The sequence below is a fragment of the Ceratotherium simum genome, chromosome 4 (assembly GCF_057802395.1).
Source record: "Ceratotherium simum simum isolate JZ-2026a chromosome 4, ASM5780239v1, whole genome shotgun sequence".
Classification (NCBI taxonomy): domain Eukaryota; kingdom Metazoa; phylum Chordata; class Mammalia; order Perissodactyla; family Rhinocerotidae; genus Ceratotherium; species Ceratotherium simum.
In genome coordinates, this window is record NC_141903.1 from 3,545,838 (window position 1) to 3,573,688 (window position 27,851).

The 27,851-nt window shown below is 56.6% G+C and overlaps 3 protein-coding genes across 26 annotated transcripts in view; all 3 read left to right on the forward strand.

The window, feature by feature from the left end:
• Positions 1–8,383, forward strand: part of FAM193B (family with sequence similarity 193 member B) — a 32,315-nt gene extending 23,932 nt beyond the window's left edge. For all 21 annotated transcript variants that reach the window (XM_087429283.1, XM_087429293.1, XM_087429284.1 and 18 more), the window contains 4 exons: positions 3,798–4,821; positions 4,971–5,046; positions 5,904–6,001; positions 8,006–8,383. In XM_087429283.1, coding sequence (XP_087285409.1) covers positions 3,798–4,821; positions 4,971–5,046; positions 5,904–6,000 — 1,197 coding nt within the window. In that variant the 3' untranslated portion in view covers position 6,001; positions 8,006–8,383. The remainder of the gene's footprint in view (positions 1–3,797; positions 4,822–4,970; positions 5,047–5,903; positions 6,002–8,005) is intronic.
• A 2,523-nt stretch (positions 8,384–10,906) lies between these two features.
• DDX41 (DEAD-box helicase 41) lies at positions 10,907–16,144 on the forward strand. Of its 3 annotated transcripts, XM_004428452.3 has the most exons (17): positions 10,907–10,960; positions 11,052–11,162; positions 11,396–11,555; positions 11,635–11,709; positions 11,836–11,896; positions 12,024–12,160; positions 12,565–12,637; positions 12,761–12,914; positions 12,992–13,128; positions 13,916–14,078; positions 14,240–14,371; positions 14,654–14,725; positions 14,859–14,955; positions 15,093–15,242; positions 15,326–15,397; positions 15,501–15,611; positions 15,793–16,144. In XM_004428452.3, exons 1-17 carry the CDS (start codon positions 10,934–10,936, stop codon positions 15,927–15,929), a joined length of 1,869 nt encoding a protein of 622 aa, XP_004428509.1. In that variant the 5' UTR covers positions 10,907–10,933; the 3' UTR covers positions 15,930–16,144. The 3 variants fall into 3 exon arrangements, with proteins under 3 accessions (XP_004428509.1, XP_087285429.1, XP_087285430.1); XM_087429304.1 differs by lacking the exons at positions 10,907–10,960; positions 11,052–11,162; positions 11,396–11,555 and having other exon boundaries at positions 11,656–11,709; positions 11,804–11,896; XM_087429303.1 differs by lacking the exons at positions 15,326–15,397; positions 15,501–15,611; positions 15,793–16,144 and having other exon boundaries at positions 14,654–14,955; positions 15,072–15,212.
• Positions 16,145–16,218: 74 nt separating this feature from the next.
• Positions 16,219–23,535, forward strand: DOK3 (docking protein 3). Of its 2 annotated transcripts, none has more exons than XM_087429305.1 (6): positions 16,219–17,425; positions 18,146–18,257; positions 19,235–19,540; positions 21,305–21,404; positions 21,504–21,676; positions 21,768–23,535. In XM_087429305.1, exons 1-6 carry the CDS (start codon positions 17,148–17,150, stop codon positions 22,443–22,445), a joined length of 1,647 nt encoding a protein of 548 aa, XP_087285431.1. In that variant the 5' UTR covers positions 16,219–17,147; the 3' UTR covers positions 22,446–23,535. The 2 variants fall into 2 exon arrangements, with proteins under 2 accessions (XP_087285431.1, XP_004428510.1); XM_004428453.3 differs by having other exon boundaries at positions 16,219–16,691.
• Positions 23,536–27,851: the final 4,316 nt, after the last annotated feature.

Below are 27,851 nucleotides of genomic sequence, written 5' to 3' on the forward strand. Positions count from 1 at the left end.
CTTCTGCTTGCCTGAGCCCCCACATTGCCTGCAGGCCTCTTGTAGCTCCCTAATCCTCTTGATCCTCATCACGTCCATTCATCACAGCCCGTTTGTCAGACAGACCTCCGTTCTTCTCCAACCTCCAGGCTTTCCCCACCCCTACCTTATTTTTAGGCAGATAACCTCACTTCTTGTATCAAGGAGGAATAAAAGCCAGTGGACAGGCACTGTCAGTGTCTTACCACCCCAACTGCAAACTTTCTTCTGGTCATGAGGGAGGAGTTACCCCTTTCCTACCCAAGGCCCATGCACTCCTTTCCTGCCCCCTCAGCCTGACATCGACTTCCTACGCTGTGGCTCCAGCCTCTCCTTTGGGCTGTTTCCCATCAGCATTTCACTGTGCCCAGTACTGTCTCTTTTTTGAAAGCATACTCTTCCATGAGTGTACAACCTCTGTCACGCCCCCAAGTCTCTTTCCTCTCATCACTGAAAAACATTGTCTGCATTCACTGTCTACTCCTCCTGTCAACTCACTGCACGTCATGCATCAACCCCCATGTCCCCACAGAGTCACCAATGACTTCTTTGTTCTCAAATCTGAATCATACTCTCCTGTTCCATCTTCTTTGTCCAGTAGGCAACATCTCCCATCTTGTGTTGGGTCTCCTTTTCAGGCATTGTTTTCTTTGGTTCCTCCATCCTCAGCCAAGCGGGGGCAGGGAAAGGGCAGTGGGAACACCATGTTCTCCACATTTCTCACCTTCCTCTCTGCCGCCTTTTCTGTTTCCTTTGTGAGCTTCTCTTCCTCTACCTGACCATCTCCCTTAAGGATATCTCCCTGGCAAAGAGAAGCCATCTAGATAGTGTTGCCCCCTGGTTCACTATGTCCACCTCTTTCCTCTCTTCACTTCACATTGACGTCTCCTCCTGCTACTGGGCACCTCCTCACAGACGCCCCACAGGTACCCAAACTCAGCACATCCCACACTAAGCTTGCTATCTTTCTCCAAGGAGACGTGCTCTTCCTTCTCTGTTGTCTATCTAGTTAACGGCACCACCATCCATCCAGTTGCCAGAACCAGAACCCGGGTGCCATCGTGGGAGGAATACATTTTGGTGATCACGAGCAGCGGGCCTTGGAATTGGACCCCAGTTTGAAATCCGGCTCTGTCACACTTGCTATATGACCTTGGGCAAATCGCTTAACCTCTAAGCCTCAGTTTCTTCATCCATAAAATGAGAATAAAAGTAGAACCTAACTCAGATTGTTGCAACAATGAAATGGAGTGATGCACAGAAAGGTTTGGCAGAGTGAGCGCTCGGTCAGTATAGCTGCTATGGCAGCAGTAGTGGTTATCGATACTGTTTTCATGACTCATCTTATTCTCTCTCCCCATCTGTCACCAAAAGGCCTAGTCATGCTACCTCCCAAATAGCTCAAACCGTCCACTTCTCTCCACCCTACTGCCACTATGTTAAAAGCCTTCGGTGGCTGAACATTGCCCTCAAGATCAAATCCAGACTTGAACAGGGCCTGCAGGGCTCTTGAGCATCCAGCCCCTGCTAAGCTTGCCAGCTTCATCTCTCAGTCTACCCCTCTGGCCTTCCTCCCCCATCCTGCCAAAAGAAATCTGAGCTCCAGCTATACCTCTGAATGTTTACATTCCCTAAAGATTTTGTGTGTTCCCATTTCCCAGCCTAGATACTTGCTCTTCATTGTGTCTAGAAAGTGCTTGTCCCACTCGCTCCAGGATAATCCCACTCAGTGCTCAGCGAGATACTGCCTCCTCTGGCAAGCACTCCCTGATGGCCAAGTCTGGGTTCCCAGAGTACCCTGTGCTCTCTTCCCTGTAGTTCTTGTCACTGTCACTCAGAACTAAACAGCCTGTTTGCATGTCAGTCTCCCCCAGCAGACTCAAGTCAGTGAACAGAGACTGTGTCTCATGCATGGCTGAGTTCCAGAGCCCAGCCCAGTGCCTCACAGAAATGATTGCCAAACAGGATTGAAAAACATAGGAACTCTGCAGATCACACCCGGCTGTACTCTCCCAACTCTCCCACTAGCCATGTAACCCTGGGCCAGTTCCTTATTCTTCCCAAAGTCAAGTGTCCTCATCTGTAAATTGAGGATAGTGATGCAACAAGGGCAGTTGTGAGGATTGAGACAACATATGGGAAGTACCAGGCTCGTGGTATGTAGCAGAAAAGGTGTGTTTCTGTGCTTTCTCCTTCTATCGCAACCACATTGTATGTGGTTCCATGTTGCTCCCTGGACACCAGTAGTTTTCAGACTTTTTAGCAGCAGAACTATTTTCTGCCATTGAAATCTTCCATGGAACCTCAATTCCTAACAAACAAAAGCAAAGCTGTTCTGGTGCAGGGTAGGAGTAAAGTGAAGGGTCTTCCAGTCCTTTGTCCATCCCCATGGCCTCAGAGCTCTTACCACGGCCTTGAACTCCACAGCACACAGCTGGAAATGCTACTCTAGACTGAGTTTCTTCCTCATCTGAGCCCCACAGGATGAAAGGGATATACACCCTCTCAAGTGTCTTCCTAGCAACCCTGTGAGGTACAGTAGTAGTTTTTCTCCCAAATTTACAAATGAAAGTAGTAAGATTCAGAGAGAATAAGTGATTTGTCCAAGGTCCCACAGCTGTGGTCCTAGTCAGTTGTGGAACCAGTGTTCAAAAAAGATGAGAGAATAAATCAGTGCATGCCTCCTGGGGCACAGGGCACCCTCGTTAGGTTGTCTCTGAAGTAATAGCACTCTTTTTTCCCCCCACTTTCCTTTTCCTGTTTCTCCCCACTATTCCCAGATCAGCTAGACATAGGTGAAATAGTGGAAGTCATCCAGCCCCACCACCATCACCACCTTCCCATGGGCTTTTGACATCTGTCTCCTGTCTCCCTCTAAAGTCGTCCTTGGCCTGCTAGTTCCTTGAGGTGGGCAGAGGGGTGGGGTGACTCAGAGCCCACAGACTTTCATTTTCATTCTCCAGATCTGGCTCTGTCAATGCTGATTGGCAGGGTCTGGTCTCCCTGAGTCTCCCAGTCCTCACCTGGGTAAAGGAGTTGCTTTTACATCTTGCCGTGGGGGCCCTGTGTAGCTGTCCATTGTATGCCATTGGTACACTTTAGACGTGGCCTTGATTACTTGAGGCCAACTGAGCAGTGAGGGGCCTTCCTGAAGGAACTTTGCCATCTTTAGTAGCACCCATACCCAACGTCAGGAGGACACAGGCATTCCCAGTTACCCAGAGCAGTCTGATCTGCTGTGGCAGTCTCACAGCCCCACATCTTCCTTCCTGAAAGTTCTGCACGATGTCACAGCTTTTTTCCCTACCATTTGCAGAATTAGGGAGAAAGCTTCTGTAGCAGCTGGCTTCCTCATATGCATCCCCACTTGGTCTTCACTCCAAAATTATTGTCCCCATTTTGCAGATGAGTCCACTGAGACTCAGCAAGTGAGTGAATTGCTTAAGCCCAGGCCTAGGAGGCGAGATCCAATTAGCTACTACGTTCCTACCCCTTTGAGTCCTAGCCTTTTTAGACCCTAGGACTGATACTGGGGCTCTGGATGAACCAGCTGTAAAAACCGTACCCTCTGTGGGAGTGTCTGCCTCCACCTCCAGGACATGTTCCTGTCTGACTGCATTTTATCCTCATTCCTACAGAGTGGGCAGGCAGGCCAGGATTGCCAGGCCCTGCCTCTAGCCAGTTAGTGGCAAAGCTGGGCCCCAGGCTGATATGTCAGGTGTCAACGTTGTGCCTGGCAGCTGCCAGGCCCCTGCTGAAACTGCCTCTTGTATTGGCAGGAAAAGGAGAAGGCCCACTTGGCAGCAGAAGCTCTAAAGCAGGTGAATCGTAGTGTTTCTGGAAGCCAGGAACCAAGGCCTACTAGGGAGAGGCTCTTGGAGTGGCCCGACCGGGAGCTGGATCGGGTCAACAGCTTCCTGAGCAGCCGTCTGCAAGAGATCAAGAACACTGTCAAGGACTCCATCCGCGCCAGCTTCAGTGTATGTGAGCTCAGCGTGGACAGCAATGGCTTCTCTAAGGAGGGGGCTGCTCAGCTAGATGCCCAGAATCTACTCTCCTCAAACCTCAGTGGCTCCTCAGAGCAACAGCCTGACATCAACCTTGACCTGTCCCCTTTGACTTTGGGCTCCCCTCAGAACCACATGTTACAAGCTTCAGGTGAGCCAGCCCCACCATGGGCAGAAATGAGAGTCCCTCACCCACCGTGGACCGAGGTGAGGGGCCCCCCACCCGGAATCATCCCTGAGAATGGGCTAGTGAGAAGACTCAACACCGTGCCCAACCTGTCCCGGGTGATCTGGGTCAAGACACCCAAGGCAGGCAACCCTAGCTCTGAGGAGCCAAGCCCAAAGGAGGTCTCCCCTTTCAAGCAGGAGCCTCCTGAGACTGTGGCCTCAGGTGGAAAGCTGCGGAAGAGCAAAAGACAGGGCAGTCAGGCCAAGAAGAGTGAGGCGAGCCCAGCCCTCCAGTCCCCGGCCAGCCTTGAGGCTCCTAGTGCCAAGGGCCAGACCCCCAGCCCCAAACAGCCAGGCAAGGCCCTAGAGCTTCCCAAAGTGGGCAGCTGTGCCGAGGCTGGAGAGGGGAGCCAGGGGAGCCGGCCAGGACCAGGCTGGGCTGGCAGCCCCAAAGCTGACAAGGAGAAGGGCAGCTCCTGGCGAAATTGGCCAAGTGAGGCCAAGGCACGGCCTCTGGAACAGGAGTTTGTGCAGCCCCCAGGCCCCACAAGGCCACAGAGCTTGCCGCAGGGCAAGGGCCGCAGCCGCCGCAGCCGCAACAAGCAAGAGAAGTCAGCCTCCTCCTTGGGTGAGTGCACCAGGAACTGAGTGGCTGACCCCACCCCAGCCAGGCCACGGGGTGGAGGGCAGTCCTCGTGTGTGGGCAGTGCTGCCCCAAGAGCATGACCCCAGAGGCCTGGCCATGGGCACTGAGCCCTCCTGGCTGTGTCTTCCTAGACGATGTGTTCCTGCCCAAGGACACGGATGGGCTGGAGATGGATGAGACTGACCGGGAGGTGGAGTACTTCAAGAGGTAGGTGTGCGGCTGCCTGCTCTCCCATGGCGGACTCCAGGGCCTACCCACATTCAGGCCTCTCAGAAAGGCCTCTTCCTTAGCCCTGCACCCTTGGAGGGAGAGCCTCTCCAAGCTCTCCCACCAGCCTGTCTGCTGGAACCCAGGTAGCTACTCGGCAGGATGGGGAGAAGGAGGCATGTCAGGCCCCAAGAACCAGGGCTTTTTCCAACTTTATTCACTTTGTTTATTCACCTGGACTTTCTCTGCTCTGCCTGGGGCAGAGGCAAATCAAACAGTCTAGATGGGGGAGAGCATAAACCAGTGATAAATGCTGTTAGAGGAGTAAGGGTGTGGGGCAGGTGGGGGGGTGCTAGAAGAGGGACTGCGGACCAAGCTGAGGGGTGGGGGCGGCCAGGGCAGCCTCCCAGAAGAGGTGGTGACCAAGCTGAAACCTCAGGTTTAAGAATGAGTGGGCCAGGTCAAACAAAAAGAGCATTCGTGACAGCAGGGCCAGGCATACAAAGGTTTGAGAGTGAAAGAAACACATCGTCCTTAGGGGTCCTTAGGGGCCCTTAGGGGAACGGAAGGCAGCCCAGTATAGCTGGAGTGAAATACACGGCAAGGAGGGAGCCTGCAGCCCAAGGCAGTGCTACTCTCCTCATACACTGTCCCTTGAGCTCGTGGGCTCCCCATCCAGCCCCCAAGCCAGCACAGCTTCCATACCTGCTCGACCCCAACGCCTGGGAGCTGGTGGGGTTGTGCAGAGTTGACCTGGTTTCTTTAGAGCTAGACCAGGACACTGGGTCTAGAAGAGTCCAGCAGGGAGAGGAGGGCACCTCTGATTGTGCTTCTCCGGTATCTCCCAAACTCAACAGGTTCTGTTTGGATTCTGCAAAGCAAACTCGTCAGAAAGTTGCTGTAAACTGGACCAACTTCAGCCTCAAGAAAACCACTCCCAGCACAGCTCAGTGAGGTATAGAGACTTCAGGTGTCGCATGCACCACCACTACCCCCACCCCTGTGCTCTGCCACCCTCTGTGCCCCCGCTAGACCATTTCATGCTCTCGGGCACAGGGAGATGGATTTGGGGCTTGGCAGCCCTGGCCCCTGCACTGCCACAGTGACAGCCCAGTGAGCTGTGCTCTGCGAAGGTGCAGGCCCCATCTCTTCTCCTGTGGCCACTCTGCCCTAGGCTTCTGTCCTTCTGTCACTCCTCCCTAGGCCAGGCCCTCCTGGGAGCCCTCCTGCCCGTGTGCCTGAAGGGCCCCTTCCTGCACTGCCGTCCCCTAGGGTATGTCTGCAGGCCTCTACTTACCCTCCCAGCTGCCTCCCAAAGTGCCCAGGCAACTGTGGGCCCCAGAGGGCTGCCCCTATCCCTGACATGATCAGCCTCAGGGTTGAATCTCACTTGCCCAGCCTGGCTCCTCTGTGCAGGCTACCAGGTTGCTTCCAGCTGAAGCCATCCGAGATGGGGCCAACCCCGAGGGAGCAGGGAGGCGGCAACTGAGCTAGATCAAGGCCTTGGCAGTCATTTAGGCATGGAGGACATGGGGGCGCTCTCCCCAAACATGACAAGTTCCATGAGGAAACTGATAGCGAAACTGCTTCCTGGAAAAAGAGACCTGGCCCCTAGCTGGGCTCTGGCCTCCCCTCCCAGCCACCTGCACAGGTCCTTTTGTCTGAAACAGTGATGTATAAGATGATGTTCTGGACTGAGAACAGAAGACTGGGGAAGGCACAGGGCTGAGAACCATAGTACAAAAGAGAAGGGTGGCTGGCTGGCAGGCCTGGTGCTGGGTTTGGGGCCTCGTGGCTGTGCAGTGCCACATCTCAATCCCGAGCTGTGTCCCTGGGTCAGGCCTTTTCTAGCTGGCAACCACACAGCTGCCCTTAAGGCAACAGGAAGCTAGGGCAGGTGGGCTGAGTTCAGGGATGACCCCCACCCTCTGGGGAGAATGTCCTCACCTCTCCTCCTCTTTCCCATGCCAGGGCAGCTCCTCTTTGGGCCCAGTTAACAGACTTCCTGGACCCTCGGCTGAGTTCCCTTGTCCCCATTTGGTTCAGGATCCCTGACTCTTAATGCCCAGAGAGCCTGAAGCCAGGGCAGCCTTAGGGGCTGGGCTCCCTGTGGCACCCTTGTGCTGCCCTGGCACCAGGACTATCTTCACACTCTCCTCAGCCCCTCTGCTCTGAGGGGCTGGGCTCCCTGATCCTTTGCCAAACCAAGATGCCCACACCCCCAGGAGCTTCTGCCAGGGCACCCTCCTGCTTCTGTTCTCCACCTCCTCAGGAATCAGGAGTCACAGGGACCCCAGGCACTTTGATCTGTTGCCCCTCCTGAGAGAAAAAGGGATGCACCTCCTCCCACAGGCCCAATGCCCCTGTCATCCAGGAAACCTCATCCAGCCATCTTCTCCCACTCTCTCTTTGGGTGATCTCTTTCCCGAGACAGGAGATACTCCCTCCCCTGCTCTCCTTATGATCTTCTCCACCTTCCTCAGAGTAGGATTGGGAGCCTCAAGTGCAAGTGCATGAGAAAGCAGTGCTGGCACAGAATTGGGACCAGCCCTGGCTGTGTGGCAGGAGTCTGAGTGCATAGGCAGCCCCTCTGCTTCCTGTCAGCAGGAGAGCAAATGCCAGAGGCTGGGCTCTAACTCCACCCTGGCCTGGGAGGATGTGCTGCAGCAGGGTCCTGGGCTCCACAAGGATTGTCCCACATTCCTTGAGATCTAGGATGATGTTCCACATGTTGACAGAACCACAGGACTGGGGCTCTGTCCCCCGACGGGGTCATAACCTTCATCCTGTGCTGGAGGTGATTGAGGAAGTCTGTTCAATGTTTTCAGCCCAGGGAGCAAAAATAGGAGGCAGCTGTTGCTGCTTCCCCATGGGGACCCATGGAGACCCAGAGCTGGCATGAGGCGGCCAGGGTGTGGGCCACTGCTCACCATGTGGTTGTGCTCTTCTGTTTTCTCAGCCCCTGCCGGGTGGAGCTGCTTCAGGGTGACCTGAGACCCCAACTGCCAACTGAAGGTCTACAGTTTCTTTCTCCACATCCCTACCCACCTGCAAGACCTTCCCTGCTCCCTGCCATCTGGGACCAACCAAAAGCTGAATGGATGCCGTGCCGTACTGGGGCCTCTCAGGACCCTGTGCAGAGCCGCCTCCTGGTGCTATGTAGCCTCCACACTCAGAGCCTGGGGGCTGGGCTGGCCTGTGGGTCAGGGGCTGATGGTACTGCTGGCCCAATACTGCTCTCTTTGTGTTTGGTTTTTTGTTTTTGTTTTTCAATTCTTTACTTTTGATACTGTGAAGATCTTTCCTGCCGAAAGATAAAACGACATTTGGACAGAGAGTTGGCGTGTTGGTGATTTGCTGGTCTGGGTCGGGGGTGAGGTGAGGGATGTACTCAGAAGCATGGGCTCTGCCTTAGTTACTAACTTTTCTTGAGCATGTACTGTGTGTCAGCAGTTTGGCATAGTTTCCACTTAATTCTCACAGCAGTTCTAAGTGGGACTATTACCCCATTTTACAGATGAGGAAACTAAAGCTAAGACAGGAAAGTGACTCGGCCGAGCTCAGTCTGGCCAACTAGGGTTAGAGCACCGGCTGGTATGACAGCGGCGTCTGTGCCCTTTCCTCCTGTTGGGAGGCTCTAGTATGGGAACCCAGAGCAGCCTCTTCCCCATGCTGTGTTTCAGTTTCCCCTTCTGCAAGATGGGTGAGTTGGAGGGGTGGGACTTGGTCTCTGTGTAGCTGATGTGAGACGGGGTCTGGGGAGGGCTTGAGGCCTTTATGGACTGTGCTTTTGTAGCCTGGAAAATTGGGGTTGTTAGGGAAGGTTGAGGGTAAATGGAGTTTTTATAAATTGGATCTGACTTGCCAGTGGGAATGGGACATGTAGTCTCAGTACTTGAAAGTTAAGACAATAATGAACACTTCTGTAGAGTAAAGCAAACTACCTCATTCTCCCCCTCCCCCAATGCGTCTGTTCTGTAAATTCATATTTTAATATATAATAGGTTTGCTAGAATTGCCTCACACACACTTGTGTCCCAGCTCCTTGCCCCCAATGTAGTTTTCTCTACCAAAACCAACACTTAACTGGGCTCGTGGGGAGCGATGGAGGCAGTGGCCACACAGTCACTAAGAGCCCTTTATGTAGTATTGGGAGCAGGATCAGAAACCACTCCCTCCCCCCTTTCTTCCCCCCAGATTGAGCTCACCATGGGCTGGCAGTCAGCACCAGCTTCCTCTTCTGAAGAAGTGAAACAGCTTTACCCACAGGCTCACAATTCCTGGTCCCTGGCCTTTCCCGATCCTCAAGGAAGTGTGGACACCCCTAGGAAACCTTTCTCTGTATATTTATTGTCTGTGTTCCTCTCTCCCTTCAACTCTTGTACTGGGCTCCTGCCTTGCAGTTGAATTGGCACAGCTGTCTAAAATTTTGCTTCATCATTTGAAAATTGCAGGCCTAATCAAGCAGCCGCTTTAGCTACAAAGAAGGACTTCTGTGAGTGTCATTCAGGGCCCTCTGTACCCGGGCCTCTGCCTCCTGCCCTCACTCCAACCACACGGGACAACTTCAGTCTCCAGCTAGGCCTGGCACCCTCGGTCTCCTGACTTCTCTTCACAGATTTCCCTCTTCCCAGATTACTTCCTTCATGAATTCCTGCTTATCCTTTGCAGCCCAGCTGAGAGGCCACTTTTACTACTGAAACTGGGAGAATCAGTTTGCCCTGCCTTCGTGATACTTCCAAAAGTGGTACCTTGTCTGTCTGATGATATTTCTCCTTAAGCTTAAGACCAGTTATCAATATTTCTGTCTCCTCAACTAATCCATAAGCTCCTCTCAAGCCAGGTTTGTGTCTTGCTCATCTTTTTCTGCTTGAGCACTGCACAATGCCCAGCACATGCTTATATTAAATATATGAACAGAGGAAGGAACAGCACTGGCCCATCGGCTCCTCTTTCCAAGTCCCCATTGACGTTGTAATTACTGTGACAGTCACTGCCCTGCATGCCCTGGGCCCAGTCTGTCTTTCCAGCCTTATCTCTGGCTAGCCCCACCCCAGGCCACTGTGTGATCTCTTAATTTCCTGAGAATCTGCACTTGCACGCGGCCAAACCTTGACTCCTGCTATACCCTCTATCAGGAAGCCTCTCTCTCCACTCCCTGCTCTGAGATGCCACACTTCCCTGGGAGCTCATATCCAGTGTCTCCTCGAAGCCGCCTCTGGTTCTCCGGGCACTTACTCGGAGCTCCACTAGGCACTTACAATAAAAACCGTTTACCCACATAAGTACAGGGCCTCAGAAAACACCGTCATCAGTGTTTTACTTATCCGTCATCACTCTGGACACAGGTGTTCTCACACAGATGAGGACGCCAGTCAGAGCGGCAGCGCGTGTTGAGTCACTTATTCCGCAAGCCGCACCCCGCCCCGCGGCCCGTGCGGAGGATGGCGTCCCCGGCGGGGACCCAGCTGGCCCGGTCCCGGCTGCCCGGCCACGAGATGGCGCAGCGTCTGCCGCAGGACCGGGCCGGGTGACGTCATGCTCCGGCGAGGCTGGGCACCCGGCAGGATCAACAGCCTCCACTCGGAGAGCCTTCCCCTCCCACCGGGCTTGGGTTGACCCTTTAGCGCAAACTCCAATTCCTCCAGCGTCTCACAATGCCTTGCACGACGCTTTCGCCCTCAGCCCTGACAACAGCTGCGTTGCCGCCCGCAAGGGTCGTTGACGCCGAGCCGCAGGACAAGGGCTCGGGAAGAAGTTTGTCCCTCTGCGCGACCCGGCAGTCAGAGGTCGCTGCTAGGCACCGACGTCCGCTTCTTCACCTCTGATTGGACCTCACTCAAAGGTGAGGCGGGGTTTGCCGCGGCGCGCATGCGTCCAGCAAACGATGGAGGAGTCGGAACCCGAGCGGAAGGTGGGAGCGAGGCTGGAGTCCGCGCGGGAGGCGAGCAGCAGTGAGTCGGGGGTGGGGGAGTGGTCCGGGCCTCACGCGTGTGTATCTGCAGCGAGCTCGCAGCGACGAGGCAACTGCCGCAGGAAGCCGCTCCGAGGCGGAGGATGAGGACGACGAGGATTACGTCCCCTACGTGCCGTTGCGACAGCGTCGGCAACTGCTGGTGAGGGCCCCGGGCGTGGGAGGAATGCTGGCGGGCGGGGGCGGGGCCCGGTCTGCGAGGTGAGGTGTACGTGCACGGGAGCGTGGCCCCGGGCGAACGAGGGCCTGGCGACCTGATCTGAGGGGGAGGGCAGCTCTGCGCCTCGGGCACAGGGCCCTCCCGAAAGCCGGAGTCCTGAGGCAGGCCCCGCTCCGTGTTGGGCTGGGCTCTGAGGGGCGCGGGTGGAACCTCAGCTCCAGAAGCTGCTGCAGCGAAGGCGCAAGGGGGCTGCAGAGGAGGAGCAACAGGACAGCGGCAGCGAGCCTCGGGGAGATGAGGACGACATCCCGCTGGGCCCTCAGTCCAACGTCAGCCTCCTGGATCAGCACCAGCACCTCAAAGAGAAGGCTGAAGGTGGGCTGGGCAGTAGGGGGAAGGTCAGCTTGGTGTACTGCTTTCGTGTCTCTCTGACGCCGTTTGCTTCTTTTCTCAGCCCGCAAGGAGTCTGCCAAAGAGAAGCAGCTGAAGGAGGAGGAGAAGATTCTGGAGAGTGTGGCAGAGGGCCGAGGTATAGTCGTAGCCAGGGCAGGGAGGAGGTGGACTGAGCTTCCTCCTCCAACCCCAGGCATGTTAGCTCATGGGGCCTGGCCTCTGGAAAGCAGGAGCCAGCCCTGAGCCACATTTGTCTCCTCAGCCTTGATGTCCGTGAAGGAGATGGCTAAGGGAATCACGTACGATGATCCCATCAAAACCAGGTACATCTTTCCAGTCTATGGAAAGGCAGTCGCCCTTGCTTGGGAGGGTGTGTGGCTGAGACAGGCAGGGACACCCCAAAGCCAGCGGTGCCTAGGGCCTCTCTTGTCCGCTACCACCTACCCACAGTTGGACACCTCCCCGTTACGTCCTGAGCATGTCTGAAGAGCGGCATGAGCGTGTACGGAAGAAGTATCACATTCTGGTGGAAGGAGATGGTATCCCACCACCCATCAAAAGCTTCAAGGAAATGAAATTTCCTGCAGGTGCTTGGGAACTGGGAGAGGCACCACACTTTGATAGTCAGACATCTGTCAGGTTGTGTCCTAGCCCCCACTGAGCTCAGCAGCTGCAGTGTAGCCAGTGGGGATGGAGGGGTTGGAGGAGGGGCTTTTTTAGGTTCCTTTTTCGGTTGCTCTAGCTGTGCACATTCACTGGTCGTTGCTGTTAGCTTCAGTGGGCAAGTGATGTTGGCCTAGGGCAGACCTGCATGTGAGTCTTGGCTAGACTCACTTAATCTAGGAGCCTTGAACAAGTTTGTCTGTCTTTTTTTCTCTAAACCTCAGTTTCATCATTTGTAATTTGAGGGGGATAGTGCCAATTTGACAGGCTTTGGGGGCTTGATAGTACCCGTGAGACACAGGGATGATGCTGGTGTTGTTTTCCTTAGCAATCCTGAGAGGCCTGAAGAAGAAGGGCATCCACCACCCAACGCCAATTCAGATCCAGGGCATTCCCACCATGTGAGTGTGGATCTAGGAGCCCTGAAGAGGGTGGTGTCGGGGAGGAGCAGTCACTAGATCCATCTGGAGAAGCAGTCCTCGTATTCTGCTGAAACTGATCTTCAGGCCTGTCCTCTCCAATAGTCTATCTGGCCGTGACATGATAGGCATTGCCTTCACGGGTTCAGGCAAGACGCTGGTGTTCACTCTGCCTGTCATCATGTTCTGTCTGGAACAAGAGAAGAGGTTACCTTTCTCCAAGCGTGAAGGGCCTTATGGACTCATCATCTGCCCCTCGGTAAGATAGGCCAGCCTGGAGAGCAGGACACAGATGGGACCATCTTCTGGTGCCAACCTCTGTCCCTGTACCTGCAGAGGGAGCTGGCCCGGCAGACCCACGGCATCCTTGAGTATTACTGCCGTCTGCTACAGGAGGACAGCTCACCACTCCTGCGCTGCGCTCTCTGCATCGGGGGCATGTCTGTCAAAGAGCAGATGGAGACCATCCGACAGTGAGCACAAACACCCCCACCCCATGGACCTCTGCAGAGCCCCTAGACAAGTTAAAGGACCCTTTGCTTTAGCTTTTCCACAGACCCTTGTAGAGATCTCCTGTGGGCCTAGCCCTCAAGGAGCCCCCAGTCTGATGGGGAGGTCAGTTGGGGTGGGACAGAGGGATGTAGTAAGGTCCTGTGGGAGCACAGCAGATGGAATGGGGCATTTGGGAGATCGGGATGTCGGGGCGTTCTGGGCAGAAGGCACAGAGGTTGGGGGCCCAGGGTGTCCAGGAAGGCCAGGGTTCATTGTGGTCCATCAAGGAAGCTAAGACACTGGGCAGGACTGGATCTGTGCCTCTTCCATGCACTACAGCCCCCAGCAGACATTGCCAGCTGTCTGGGGTCACAGACAGGCCAGACCCAGTCCCTGTTCCATAGGCATTCCCAGTCTCGGGGAAGATGCAGGCACAGAAAAGATGAATTCAGTGTACCAGTGAGCCTGTCGAGGCCTACAGAGGGAGCTGTGGGACTGCAGACTGACGCCTAACTGTAGATTTAGGGCAGCTCTCCTGGGGGTGAGGGAAGTGACCCAGGAAAGGGAGGAAGGGTGTGCCAGGCAGAGGTGATCACGTGGCTGGGGAGGAACTCTAGTAGAACAGAGTGGTGGTCGAGAATGCTGCAGCACTCTCCAGGAAAGACATATTCTGTATGGAGGGCAAGGTGGTGGGAGTGATGAGGAAGAGACAGGAAGGAGGCCAGAAGGCAGGTGGCCCCGACCTCAGGGTCTCTTCTCGGTCTCCAGTGGTGTGCACATGATGGTGGCCACACCTGGACGCCTCATGGATCTGCTGCAGAAGAAGATGGTCAGCCTAGATATCTGTCGTTACCTGGCCTTGGACGAGGCTGACCGCATGATCGACATGGGCTTCGAGGGCGACATTCGCACCATCTTCTCCTACTTCAAGGTGCCTGTCCCTGTCTGGCCAGGGCACTCCTGCCACCCTTCCCCTGCACACCACATTTAACTGTGGGGGCCCCTGAGGCCCTGTGCTGCCCACCCACTGTCCCAGCTGCTTGGCCTCCGCAGCTCCCCTGTGTCCTCAGCCCCAGACCTGCGCCTCCTTAGGGCCAGCGGCAGACCCTACTCTTCAGTGCCACCATGCCTAAGAAGATTCAGAACTTTGCCAAGAGCGCCCTGGTAAAGCCTGTCACAATCAACGTGGGGCGTGCTGGGGCCGCCAGCCTGGATGTCATCCAGGTGGGCAAGCACTCCTGATGGGCACAGTCTCATCTGTGAGGGCTGGAGTGGGCAAGGCTCCCTCAAAGCTAATTGGAGCAGTGTGGGGGCCACGTTGTGGCCACTAGGGGTTTCATTCAAGGCCAGGGCCTTTGGCAGGACACATTCTTAGGGTGCTCATCCCTTGGTGGCAAGAGGCCTCTGGTCACCCCCCAGCCGGGATTGAGGGCCCAGCCTCTGTGGCAGGGCCTGGGCTGGTGACCCTGTTCTCAGGACCACCTGACCTGGCCCATGTGGTGGCAGGAGGTGGAATATGTGAAGGAGGAGGCCAAGATGGTGTATCTGCTTGAATGTCTCCAGAAGACACCGCCACCTGTGAGTGCAGCCAGCCAGACTTGCCCAGGACTCCAGGGACGAGGTGGAGAGGGTGGTAGGGGCAGCATGCTGGGCAAGGTTGGGGATGCCCCAGTATTCAGCCCCCAGGACGGGAGTTGGCTTTCTTGGACAGGTGCTCATTTTTGCGGAGAAGAAGGCAGATGTGGATGCCATCCACGAGTACCTGCTGCTCAAGGGGGTTGAGGCTGTGGCCATCCATGGGGGCAAAGGTCAGCGTGGTGCATGTGTTGGCATGGATCCTGCTGCCATTAGCCCCTCACCTAATCCCTTCCCCTGCCTGGCTGGCCTGCCGCTACTCCCCAGCCTCCTGCTGTTGCTCTGACAGCTCCTGCCTGACCCTCCCCAGACCAGGAGGAACGGACCAAAGCCATTGAGGCGTTCCGGGAGGGCAAGAAGGATGTTCTAGTGGCTACAGACGTAGCCTCCAAGGGCCTGGACTTCCCTGCCATCCAGCACGTCATCAATTACGACATGCCTGAGGAGATCGAGAACTATGGTGGGAAGGTCGGGGGGGCCAGGGGTGTGGGCTAGGCCCCAGCCCCTGGGCAGTGGCCAGAGGTTCTGTTCCTCTCTCTGCAGTGCACCGTATTGGCCGTACCGGGCGCTCAGGAAACACAGGCATTGCCACCACCTTCATCAACAAGGCTTGTGGTGAGTCTGTTACCAGGGCCACCTCAGCTATACCCTGGGTCCTCTCCCTGGACCACCCAGGTCTTGGCTACAGCTCCCTGATGGTTCCCCACTGCCCACACAGATGAATCGGTGCTGATGGACCTCAAAGCCCTGCTGTTGGAGGCCAAGCAAAAGGTGCCACCCGTGCTGCAAGTGCTACACTGCGGGGACGAGTCCATGCTGGACATCGGAGGTGACTGCGGAGCAGCAGACACTAGTCCATTAGGCTGGGGGGACATAACAGGACCACCACGAAACAAGTCCATGCTGCACATCACTGCACTGGGGGGTCTGATGGGGGGCCAAGGTCTGGGGTGTGGAGCCTGGCCCTGTGACCATGCTAACCTCCCTTCCCCCATACCCCATGCCCCCAGGAGAGCGTGGCTGTGCCTTCTGCGGGGGCCTGGGCCATCGGATCACCGACTGCCCCAAACTCGAGGCTATGCAGACCAAGCAGGTCAGCAACATCGGCCGCAAGGACTACCTGGCCCACAGCTCCATGGACTTCTGAGCTGTCTGTCGTCCCTCCTCTCCAAGAGGCCTCAGTCCCTGGGGCTCCAGCCACCTTCCACACTCACCAGCCCCCCTGGACAAAAGGCCAGCATCCTCGGCCCAGCTGGCCTGGGCTGGGCCAGGCCAGGCCTGGCTGCCTGTTCCCTGTGCCCCCCAAAATGACTTTTGCTCTCCTTAAACCCCAGCTGTCATTAAAGCACAAACTAAGCCCTGTCTCTGTGTGTCGCCTCGTCTGCCCCCTGCTTCGTGCACAGGCCTCACCCTCTGACTTCCAGAGCCCGCTGAGGCAGGGCCTTGGCATCTCCCACCACTGCTGCCAGCACCCAGCCTGGTGGTTCTTGGTTGTGGAAGGAGCTGCCTGCCTAGGGCCCCGTCTCAGGGCTCAGGGTTTCTCCTCTGGGCTAGCTAGATTTATGACTCAAGGAGGGACCACACTGGTGGGCTGAGGGGAAACGGTTGATTGGATGTTCTGGTCTCTTTGGTTGGCTTCCAGCCCTGCCCCAGCCTCCCTGTTCCTGTCAGTTGTGTGAAGCTCCTGGGGCCCCTTGGGAGGCAACTTCCTGCCTCAGGCCCCCTGCCCACTTGCCTGTCTGCTCAGGCTCCCAGTAGGGAATCCTCCACTCTGGTCACTGAGGGGTCAGCAGATACCACAGGACTGCCGCTTAGGCCACAAGCACCCACTGATCCTGCTCCGTGCCCAGCTGTCTGCTGGGCTCAGGACCCAGAGAAGTCAGGCAGTCGCCTGCCGGGAGGCTCACAGGTGAGTGGGAGAGAGATCAGACGCAAATAAATGTGGCAGTAGTCACAAGACTGCTGGCACGTGGGCAGCAGTTCGACGTCTAGCAAGGGGTAGGCAGAGGAGTGGCACGGCACTGGCAGCGGCTCCTCTGTGCCAGACACTTCATGTGTGAGGCCAGTGCTTATCCCAGCAGGACAGCGGTTGCTCAAGTCATGTTCGTCACTTGGTATGTGGCTTTTGCAAGTTACTTAATGTTTCTGAGCCTCGATTTCCTCATTGTTGAAATGGCAATGAGAATGCAAAGGACGTGGTGTGAGGCTGTTGGAGCTTGGGGCTGCCCAGGCTGCAGTGGGCACGAAGCTGGGTGCAGGAGGCCCTTGCAAAAGATTTCCTGTCCACAGCCCCTCTGTGACTCCCGAATGGTATTCCTCAGCCTGGTTACACATTCCTTCCCAGAAGTGGCATTCAGTGAATGACATGAGGCTGTGCTCAGAATTCAACACACAGAGCCCCAATACTGGCCTCCAGCAAGGCCAGGCAAAAAAAGAGGCCCCCAGCAAGAAGCAGAGCTTAAAAAAAGTATATGAGCTCTCCAGGGGCCCACTGGGGGCGTGCCACCCACACTCACGTGGCTGGGGCCGCACCATGAGGACTAAGGGTTTACTGCTGGGGCCTTTGTGCTCTCAGACAGCGTGGAGTAGTCAGAAGAGGCCTCCCGGAGGAAGAGGCAGCCCAGCGCCCAAAGCAGCGCAGTGGTGAGGGTTGCTCTGGGGGGCAGTAGAGGCCAGGACACTCAGCGCCTTGAGTACTGGGCCAAGGAACCCAGGCTAGACCCGAGGGCAGTGGGGAGCCGGGAACCATTCAGGAAAGGGAGAGGTGCTTGGTTTGGATTGGCAGAGAGGGCCAGGATGGGCTCAGGTGGGGCGGTGGTTCAAAGGGGAGATGCTGAAGTGGGCAATGGATGGGGGCTATGAAGATGGGGAGGAGCAAGTGAATATTAGAAATATTTTTGAGACAAAGACAAGTAGAGTAGGACTCTGTGAGACGGTACCAATCAGGTCCCTGAGTGTGAAAGCAAGGAGTTTGCCAGTCTGCCTGAAGCAGGGTCCTAGGGTGGGGACAGGGCTGTGGGAATGCCAGGCCCCAGGGTGCACAACTGGGATGGGGAGGGACAAGGGATGGGTCGGAGCTTGTGACTGGGGAGCCAGCCTGCGGTCAGACGCTCACGCCCAGCTGACCTAGGTGCAGGCACGGGTCATCTGCCCTCAGGTGGTCCAAGGCCCCTGCCAGGCACACGTGGGCACCTTGGGCCAGCCGGAACCCCAAGGAAGAACTGTGTGATGCTCCCCACCCCATCCTAGCTCCTTTGCTGAAGACCAGGCTCCCCTCCCCCCTGCAGCTGCCTCTCTGGACAGAGGGAGGGGGAAGTGGCCAGAAGGGGAAGTGTGAGGAGTTCCCCTCCGGCCTGTCATCAGTCTCCTCAGGCCTTCGGAGTGGCGGCCTGGGGGCCCAGCTGCGGCCATGGAGCCTGTGGAGACCCCCGTCAAGGACGGCATCCTCTACCAGCAACACATCAAGTTCGGCAAGGTGGGGACCCTGGTTGCCAGGCAGCTGCCGAGGACAAACGGTGGGCCTCTGCCTCAGCCTGGGACAGTCCACCCGGACCTGGGAGAATGGGGAAGGGAGTCAGGGGGGGTGAGCCAATCCTGGTATGGGGGAGTGGAACAGAGCCCTGTGCCCAGCCTGAACGGCCTTGGCCCCTGCCTCCTCTACAGATGGGGAAGCCACGAGCAGGGAGGCTCTAAGAATCCAAATGTTGGGGCAGAGCCGAGCTGAGAGGCTGGCTAATCCAACAGCTTCTTGCCCTGTTTAGTAGTAGCACCAAGGCCTCAAGGCCCCTCGAGAGGGTCAGGGGCTGAGCTGGAGAGGCCCGCAGAAATGGAGCCCCACCCTGCAGAAGAAGGCTTGGCTCCTCCCAGCCCTGTCATGGGGCAGAGGAGCGGGAAGTTCACCTCTCTCTTCAGGCAGCGAACCCTGCACCCCCACAGCTCAGCTGCAGCTGCTGCCCAGGCAGATAAACCGTCTGTTTCCTTTACTTGACGCTATTTGCATGTTTCCTTCCTTGCCATCGTGAGACTGACGCCTCCTTCCCACCCCAGCCCTTGTCCTGTGGCCCAAGTGATCTTTCCTTTGGGGGAGGAGGCGGCACCAACATAACGGCAGTGTCAGGTGGTCTGCTCCCCACTAGACACTTGACAGACATCACCCAGTAGAAGCCCCAACCTCACGTTCTCATGACCATTTGAAAGACAAGGATACTAGTGCTTATGGGGTCACAAGAAAGCATGGGGTGGATTTGAACCCAGGGCTGACCGACCCAAGCACAGGCTCTTCCTCCTGTTGGGCCAGGTGTGGCAAGGCCTCCTTCTCTGAGGCCCTGGGAAGTTGGGGGAGGCAGAGGCTGGCCTGGGTGGCAGGAGCGTTTGCTGAGCGGCTTGTGCTGAGCTGAGCTGCAGGGAGAACGGCTGCCGAAGGGTCTACTCCCCCATCCTCATCTCCCACAGAAGTCCTGGCGGAAGGTACGGGGTCTGCTGTATGCAGGAGGCCCATCAGGCGTGGCACGGCTGGAGAGCTGGGAGGTCCGGGATGGTGGCCTGGGGCCAGCGGGTGACAGGTCTGCAGGGCCTGGCCGGCGCGGGGAGCGGCGGGTCATCCGCCTGGCTGACTGCGTGTCCGTGCTGCCGGCGGATGGTGAGAGCTGCCCCCGGGACACTGGTGCCTTCCTGCTCACCACCACCGAGCGAAGCCACCTGCTGGCTGCACAGCACCGCCAGGCTTGGATGGATCCCATCTGCCAGCTGGCCTTCCCGGTAAGCATAAGGCGGGCGCCAGCCCAGGTCACCCTCTGACCCCCACCTTGTTCATCTCCAATGCTCACTCACATTCTGGCACTCAGCAAGCAGCTGCCAAGCACCTACGAGCCTGGGAAACAGCCCAGAAGCCCACAGAACAAATCTCAGGTGGCCATACATGCTGTGGAGAAAATGAAAGGCCAGGGTGGGGCTGGGAGTGAGTGGGGGGACCTTAGGCAGGATAGTCCAGGAAGGCCTCTCGGGGGGGACAGTGGGCCCAAGTCCTCGAGGACAGGTAAGAGCCAGCTAGGCAAAGATCTGAGGAAGGAGTGTCCAGACATCGAGGTCTGACGAGGGTCCTGAACAGAGGGAGCAGCATGGGCAAAGGCCCTGAGGCAGAGGAAAGTTTGGTATGTTTGAGAGGCAGAAAGAGGGCCAGTGTGACTGGAGGTTTAGGAGTGGGAGGGGGCCTAGGAGGAGACAAAGGTGGAGAGTTCCGTGGGAGCCAGCTGAAACCACCTCGGGCTATGTGTGGAGTTTGGGGTTTTATTCTGATTGAGAGGAGAAGCCTTTGGAGGGTTTGAGCTAGGAACTGAGAGTTTTAAAGCCTCACAGGGTCTGTGATGGACCTAAAGGAAATGAGTTTGGTGGTTCCTCAAAAAGTTAAAATAGAGTTACTATATGACCCAGCAATTCCACTCCTAGGTATATATCCCAGAGAATTGAAACAGGTGTTCAAAAAAAACTTGTACGAGAATGTTTAGAGCAGTATTATTCATGGTAGCCCAAAGGTGCAAATAACTCAAATGTCTGTCAACTGATGAATGGATAACCAAATGTGGTCTCTCCATACAATGGAACATTGATGGGCCTTAAAAAGGAATAAAGCACTGCTGCACGCTCCACCATGGATGAACCTGGAAAACATTATGCTAAGTGAAAGAAGCCAGACACAAAAGGCCACATAGTATATGATTCCATTTACATGAAATACCCAGAACAGGCACATCTCCGGCAACAGAAAGTAGCTTAGTGGTTGCAAGGGGCTGGGGGAAGGGGAAATGGCGAGTGCCTGTTAATGGTACCGGGTTTCCACTTGGAGTGATGAAAAAGTTCTGCAACTAGATAAAGGTAATGGTTGCACAACCAGTGACTATGTTAAAAAACACTGAATTATGCACTTTAAAATAGTTAAAATGGTAAATTTGATGTCTATTTTACAACAATTTAAAAAATTAAAACAAAAAAGAAAGGAACAGGAGCAAGGAGCCCAGTGAGGCGGCCGTTGCGTTTGCCCCTGGCCTTGCTGCTGTGGGCCGCGGGGATCGCGGGGCGGGTGCTGAGAGGCAGAGCCCGAAGGACATGAGGGGCTGAGGGGTAGGGAGGGGTGGGATGGGGAAAAGCATGGGGGAGGAGCAAGGGGCCAGTTCACTCACATGTCCCCCCCCTGAAGCTCCTGCCCCTTCACTGCTCCAAGGTGTTGGGGACACACGGGGCGGCCCAGTCCCTGGCCAAGCACAGGGCCAGTGGGGGACATCTGTATGCCCCCTGCTTTATGGCTTTCAGCACCCTCAAGGAGGACCCGGGTCGGGGTTGCAGGTGGGGAAATCAGCCCAGAGGGTGCCCGGGGTCGTGCAACGTGTCAGGGGCAAAACTGGGACTGACACCCAGGTCCCTGGATGCCCTCACTTGTCACGGAGTCCTGGCTTACTGATCCCAGGGGAGGGCTTCGTGAAGAAGCATGGGGTGAACTCTAACCTCTGACCTTGGCCCTTTCCGCAGGGCACAGGGGAGTGCCCCTCAGGATCAGGGGAGGCGGAGGCTCCCAAGAGGGGCCTGGTCCCCATGGAGGAGAACTCGATCTACTCCTCCTGGCAGGAAGGTGAGTCAGGGAGGTGCAGGGGTGGCCTCAGCAGAGCTGGGATCTTTGGGGGACCCACGTGGGCTGTGCTTGCTGCCCTCACTGCCCTCTTCCCCACAGGGGGTGAATTTCCGGTGGTGGTGCAGAGGACCGAGGCGGCCGCCCGCTGCCAGCTGAAGGGGCCCTACTGCCTGGTGCTGGGCCAAGACGCCATCCAGCTGAGGGAGCCGGCCAGCCCCCAGGCCCTCTACACCTGGCCCTACCGCTTCCTGCGCAAGTTCGGCTCCGACAAGGTGAGGGGCTGGCGGCTGGTCCTGCAGGGGAGGGGGTGGTGGGCACCCTGGCCCCTCACTACTGATCTGACCCTGCCCCACCCGTGCCCAGGGCGTGTTCTCCTTTGAAGCCGGCCGCCGCTGTGACTCCGGCGAGGGCTTCTTCGCCTTCGGCAGCCCCCGAGCCCGCGACCTGTGTGGGGCCGTGGCCGCCGCCATCGCCCGCCAGCGGGAGTGGCTGCCAGAGCTGGCGGGGCCCCGGCCCTGCCCCCTGCCGCGGGCCACCTCCCTGCCCTCCCTGGACCCCCCGGGAGAGCTGCGCGAGGCGCCCCCGGGGCCCGAGCCGCCCAGCTCCTGGAGGGCACGCCTGGCCGAGCCTGGGCCCCAGAGCCTGCCGCCGGTGCTGGGCCCCGTGCCGCCCGCCGAGCCCGTGCTCTACGCCTCAGTGTGCAAGCGCGCCAGGGGGCCCCAGGGCGCCGCCGAGCACCTCTACGAGAACCTGTCTGTGCTGGAGGCTGGCAGCCGCAGCCCCCTGGGCAGCCCAGTCTACCACAACCACGAGGACCTGGGCTGGCCCGGACCGGCCCATGACAGCAGCCTAGAGGCCCAGTACCGTCGGCTGCTGGAGCTGGACAATGACAACGGCGACGGCGATGGCGACGGCAACGGCGTCGGCGACGAGGCCGCGGGCTCTGGCCGCCCTGGCGCTCATGCAGGCTTCAAGGCCAAGCTGGTGACTCTGCTGAGCCGTGAGCGGAAGAAGGGCCCGGCCCCCTGTGACCGGCCCTGAACATCCTGTGTGGCATGGGACAGATGGGCAGACAGACAATGGACATCTGGGGACACATCCTGTACCCAGTCTGGTCTGCAGGGACAAGGCAGACCACCTGAGAAGGACCCCTCCTGTGCCCTGCCGGGCCCCCGGTGTATAGTGTACAGACCTGCCGATAATAAAGCCTTCCGGCTCCCCTCCTGGTTGGCTCTGTGGCCCACAGTCGGCACCTCGCTGCAGCTCTGCCTGTGGCACTCACAGGTCCACACAGACCTCACCCACATGCCTTGTAGCCAACACCAGTACCCTGTGCTGGGCTCCAGGGACACACATGACCTGGACCTGACCTCTGCCGCCAGTGGGCTCAAGTCCACTCAACAGACAGGAGGGATGCAGAGGTCCTGTGCAGCAGAAATGACTCGGAGAGTTGGGCAGAGGGAGAAAAGAGGATGGCTGATGGAAGAGGTGCCTCCGAATTGAGTGTGAAGGGCAGACAGGGCTTCGCCAGGCTGGCAATGAGCCCCGGGGCTTTCTGGGCTGAGGGTGGGCCCAGTGGGCCCAGAGACAAAGGGAAGAGCATGGATGCAGAGGGCTCCAAGGGGCTGAGGGAAAGTTGGTGGCCGAGCATGAGAGGCCCTGACCGTCTGCAATGAGCTTGGTGTCATCCTCAGCAGAGGGACACAGTCAGACTAGGGAAGGAGCAATGTGGAGAAGTGATTTGAGGGAACTCAACTGGAGACCGGGAAGTCTGAGCTGGGGAGGAGGTAGTGGGGGTGGGATGGGGTGAGGGGCAGGTGGAAGGGACTTCAAAAGTGTGCACACCCAAAAACACTTGCTCCCCACTGAGACGAGAATGCACAGACACAGGAGACCTTGGCCTCAGTCTCCTCAGCTGTCAAGGATAAAGATCAAACTACACATCAGGCAGGCATTCACTCATTTTTTACCCCGTGCTTGCTCTGTGCCAGGCACTGGGGACACAGCCATGTTCAAGACAGCCACAGTCCTGTTTTCAAGGAGCCCATGGTCTGGAGAGAGATAAGCAAATCTCCTGAAGACTTTAGTGCCCTCATGCTACTCCTGTCACCATCCCTGGGGCCTCCGTGCACACAAGCATCATGCTCCCAAGGACCTGGCTTCCTGGCCCCTTGACCCCAGGCTCAGCTATCCACACCCTTGGCACATCCTGAATCCCATCTTTATAACATTGATGCTCCATCTTCACAATCTTGTTTCCAAGTGCCCCCGCTCTGGCCACATCCTTCTCTTCTTGCAGCCTACTGCCTCTAGCACGACCCACACAGCTCCTCTCCAGCCGCGTCCACCTACGGTGACCCTCTTCTGACTGTCTGTGCCGCTGCTGTCCACAATTCCATCCTTGTCCACCTTAGACTCTGTGTTCCGCCAATGGAGTCACCCCCTCACGCTCCTCTCGTCTTCCAGCTTATTTGTCTGGCAAAGCCACGAGCCACGGGAACACCAAACTCCCTCCATACCTGCAGCCTGGCAGAGGCCCACACCGGGGAAATTCACATCACCAGGCTGATTGCGTTGTCTTTAGCAATGTGATCACAGACCTCAAATCGGCAGGCCTTCTACGCTGCCCAGAGATCCTGTGTCCCAGAGTGGCTGTTTTTCTCCTCTCCGAGACCTCCACACCTTCTCCTCTCCATCCCTGCCCAGTCTCAGCTTGCAGATATCCTGGAGAAACAGCAGCCGACAGAGGTGAACACCACCCCCCCCAAACCTCCCACCACCTCCTCTACAAGTGCACCTGCATCTGCACTGCCTCCTTCCTGCCCTACAATGGAAGAAGTATCTTTTCCCCAACATGTGTCTGATCCCAGCTCCTCTCACCACCTAACAGCTTGGCAAACTGAGCTGCCCCTCTCCTCGACCCATTAATTCCATCATCGTCATTTCCAGCCACAAACAAACATGCTCTGTAATTTTACATCTTTAAAAGAAACTTTCCCTTGACCTCACATTCTCCTTCAGCCACCTCCCCATTTCTCTGTTCCTCTTCACAGTGAAACTCCTCAAAAGAGTTGTTGATTACTCTCATTTCCACTTTCTCATCTCCCATTCTCCCTTCCACCAACTCCAGACTCCTGTTGGTCCCCCCACTTCATTGCATTGCTCTTATCACAGTCACCAACCTCCCTGTTGCCCAAAACAAAAGCAACCTGGACTCCCCTTGTGAGCTGGACTCCCCAACTTCTCAGCAGCATTCGACACCCCTCCTTGAAACGCTGTCTTCACTTGGTTTTCCTCCTCCCTCCTGAGCCTCTCCTTCCCAGCCTTTGCTGTCTCCTCCTCTGCCAGAGTCTTGCCCTGGGCTCCAGCCTCACAGTGTAGCTTAACGCTGGCTGCACACAGAATCACCCGGGAGACTTTAAAAAATGCCTGCACCTGGGCACACCCACAGGCTCACATTTCATCAGTCCTGGCGGGCCCTGGGCATCAGTTTGTCCGATTCCCTGAGTGATTGTAGTGTGCATCCAAGGCTGAGAACTACTGCCCTAAGTGAGCCAGTCCTGTCTCCAGGTCTCACTGGTCATTTAAATGCTGGCGGCTAGGGGCCGGCCCAGTGGCGTAGTGTTTAAGTTCGTGCTCTCTGCTTTGGTGGCCCAGGGGTCGAAGGTTGGAATCCCGGGAGCAGAACGACCCACTGCTCATCAAGCCACGCTGTGGCAGCGTCCCATATACAAAATAGAGGAAGACAGGCACAGATGTTAGCTCAGGGCCAGTCTTCCTCACCAAAAAAAGAAAAGAAAAGAAAAGACAAAAGAAATGCTGATGGCTCCCAAAGGTATATCTTCAGTGCAGACCTCTCCCTTGAGCTCCAGATTTAAGAATCCAACTGCACACTAGACTTCTGGCTGTCTAAAAGGCATCTCCAAATGTAACGTCTGAAGGGACGCTGGGGGGTTCTGTGCAGTGCTGCCCCAGGGTGTCTGTGGCCACAGAGGGCAAAGCTCAGGACATTGGAGCGATGGGGAGGCAGATTTCAGACCCACTTATGGAAGCTCCTCCTGATGGGTAAAATCTTCCCATGATCCATCAGGCTGCCTGCCATAGAGCCAGCTGAGGCCAGAAGGTTCCCAGTCAGGGTGCCTGTGGCAGAGACCCCTCTGCCCCACAGCTCAGCAAATCCGAGGACACACTGGAGGTTACCCAGAGAGTCAGGGTCATGACCAGAACTGGAACCTAGGACTCTGGGTCCCTGGTCAGGCATGCTTCCCTTCACTACAAATCTAAGCCTCTTTGTTTCATGCAATTTCTGTGAGGTTCCAACCAGACTGGGAAAGAGAAAGTCCTTGGAAACCTCCGGGACTCTAGGGGCCTGGCCCTGGAGCTGGAGCTGTCCTGGCCACCAGGGGGCACTGTGTCCTAGCCTGGGGCAACCCAGGGGCTGCCTATACAGGGAGCTCTTGTGGCTCCATCCAGGCCTGAGCCTTGCACAGGCCAAGGAATGCGGTCACGGGGTCCTCTCTGCTGGAGGACTGCCAGGACCCCCAGCTGCCACTTCTTCCTTTGCTCACGTGCTGTGTCACTTTCTTCCTTCATCTGCTCATTCACATCTGCTGTGTGCAGACACTGGGGAAATGTTGGTGGACGAGACAGACAAGTCCCTGCTCTCATGGGAGTGAGTTTCCAAAGGGGGAAAAGGCAATAAAGAAACAAACACTTGATATAATATCAGACGGTTGTAAGTGCCATGGGGAAAAATAAAGCAGGGTAAGGGACTAGTACTTGATGCTGGCAAGGAGTCAAGGGGCTCCTGTTTTAGATAGGTGGCCAGAGAAGATCCCTTGGAGGAGGCGACAGCTGAGCAGAGACCTGAACAAAGTGAGAGAGCCTGTTGCTTAGACATCTGGGTGAAAGTGCTTCAAGCAGAAGGAGCCACAAGTGCAAAGGCCCTGAGGCAGGAATATGTTTGACATGTTGGAGGAACAGTGAGGAGGCCAGAGTGGCTGGAGTGCAGTGAGCAAGGAGGAGAGTGGTGGGAGGTAGAGTCAGTTTATTAGTGACATATACATCTTGAGGTCTTTAGTTTTTTTTTTTTTTTTTTTTTGTGAGGAGGTCAGCCCTGTGCTAACATCTGCCAATCCTCCTCTTTTTTTGCTGAGGAAGACGGCCCTGGGCTAACATCTGTGCCCATCTTCCTCCACTTTATATGGGACGCCGCCACAGCATGGCTTGCCAAGCAGTGCGTTGGTGCGCGCCCGGGATCCGAACCAGCGAACCCCGGGCCGCCGCAGCGGAGCGCGCGCACTTAACCGCTTGCGCCACCGGGCCGTCCCCTGAGGTCTTTCGTTTTAAGTACAATGTGAGCCTACCGGAATGCTAAAAGCTGAGGGTGATGTGGTATGATTTCTGCTTTAAAAATATCATTTTGGCTGCTGCATGGCGAAGACTCTGGAGTGGGCAAGCATGGAAGCAGGGAGCTCTATTAGGAGAGTGTTAAGACGTCCAGACACGAGATAAGTGGCAGGGACAATGGCGGCAGCAGTGACCAGATGTGGAACATATTCTGAGGGTGGGAATTGCAGAATCTGGGGTATGACAGAGAAGAGAAAGGAAGGATAACTTCATAGTTTTTACTGGACCAGGTGGATGAATGGCGGTGCTGTTTACTGAGGCGGTGAAGGAGCAGCCAGTGGGGCAGGAGGAGGCATGAAGCCAGCGGAAGAGGGAATGCCCCTGGACCGGTAAGACAAAGCTGAGAAACCGCCATTGATTTGATAACCTGGAGGCATCAAAGAACTTGAGAAAAGGGAATTAATTCAGAGGACTGGTGGGAATGAGAGCCTGACTGGAGTGAGTTCAAGAAAGAACGAGAGGAAAGCAAGCGGAGACAGGGCAATAGACAACTCCTTCCAGGGATTTTACTCTCGAGGGGAGTAGAATAAAAGAGCAATAGCTGGAGAGGGAGGTGGGGTCAAGACAGATGTCTCTAAAGATGAGAACTCTCGCAGCAGTTTGTGTAGTGAGGGGAATGATGCAGAAGAGGGGAAGCGTGATGATGGAGCAGGGAGGGCAGCCGCGGCCATGCCCTAGAAGCAGCTGAGAGGTGGACGTCGATTCACTCCCGTCCCTGCTCAACTTCCTCCGCCGGCTGAGCTAGCCGCCGGGGCTGAGCACTGGGGGCCAAGCGGGGACTCGGATACCCTCGCTAGAGTCTCCCGTTGCGCCTCCACTAGCGGCGCTACCCTCTCTGGAGTCGGGTACCAGAACACAGCCCATCTCGACAGTGTGGGGTCGCTGAGCCGGGGTCGCAAGGCAGCGGGATGCTGACTGCCTGGGGTCAGGGGGTGGGAGGGAGCCCAGGGGCCCCTCCACCTCCGTCCGCTCCTGCCCTTATTTTCTGCCGTCAGTAGAGTGTTCTGCAAACCTGTTCCCACCTCAACTAACCCCACC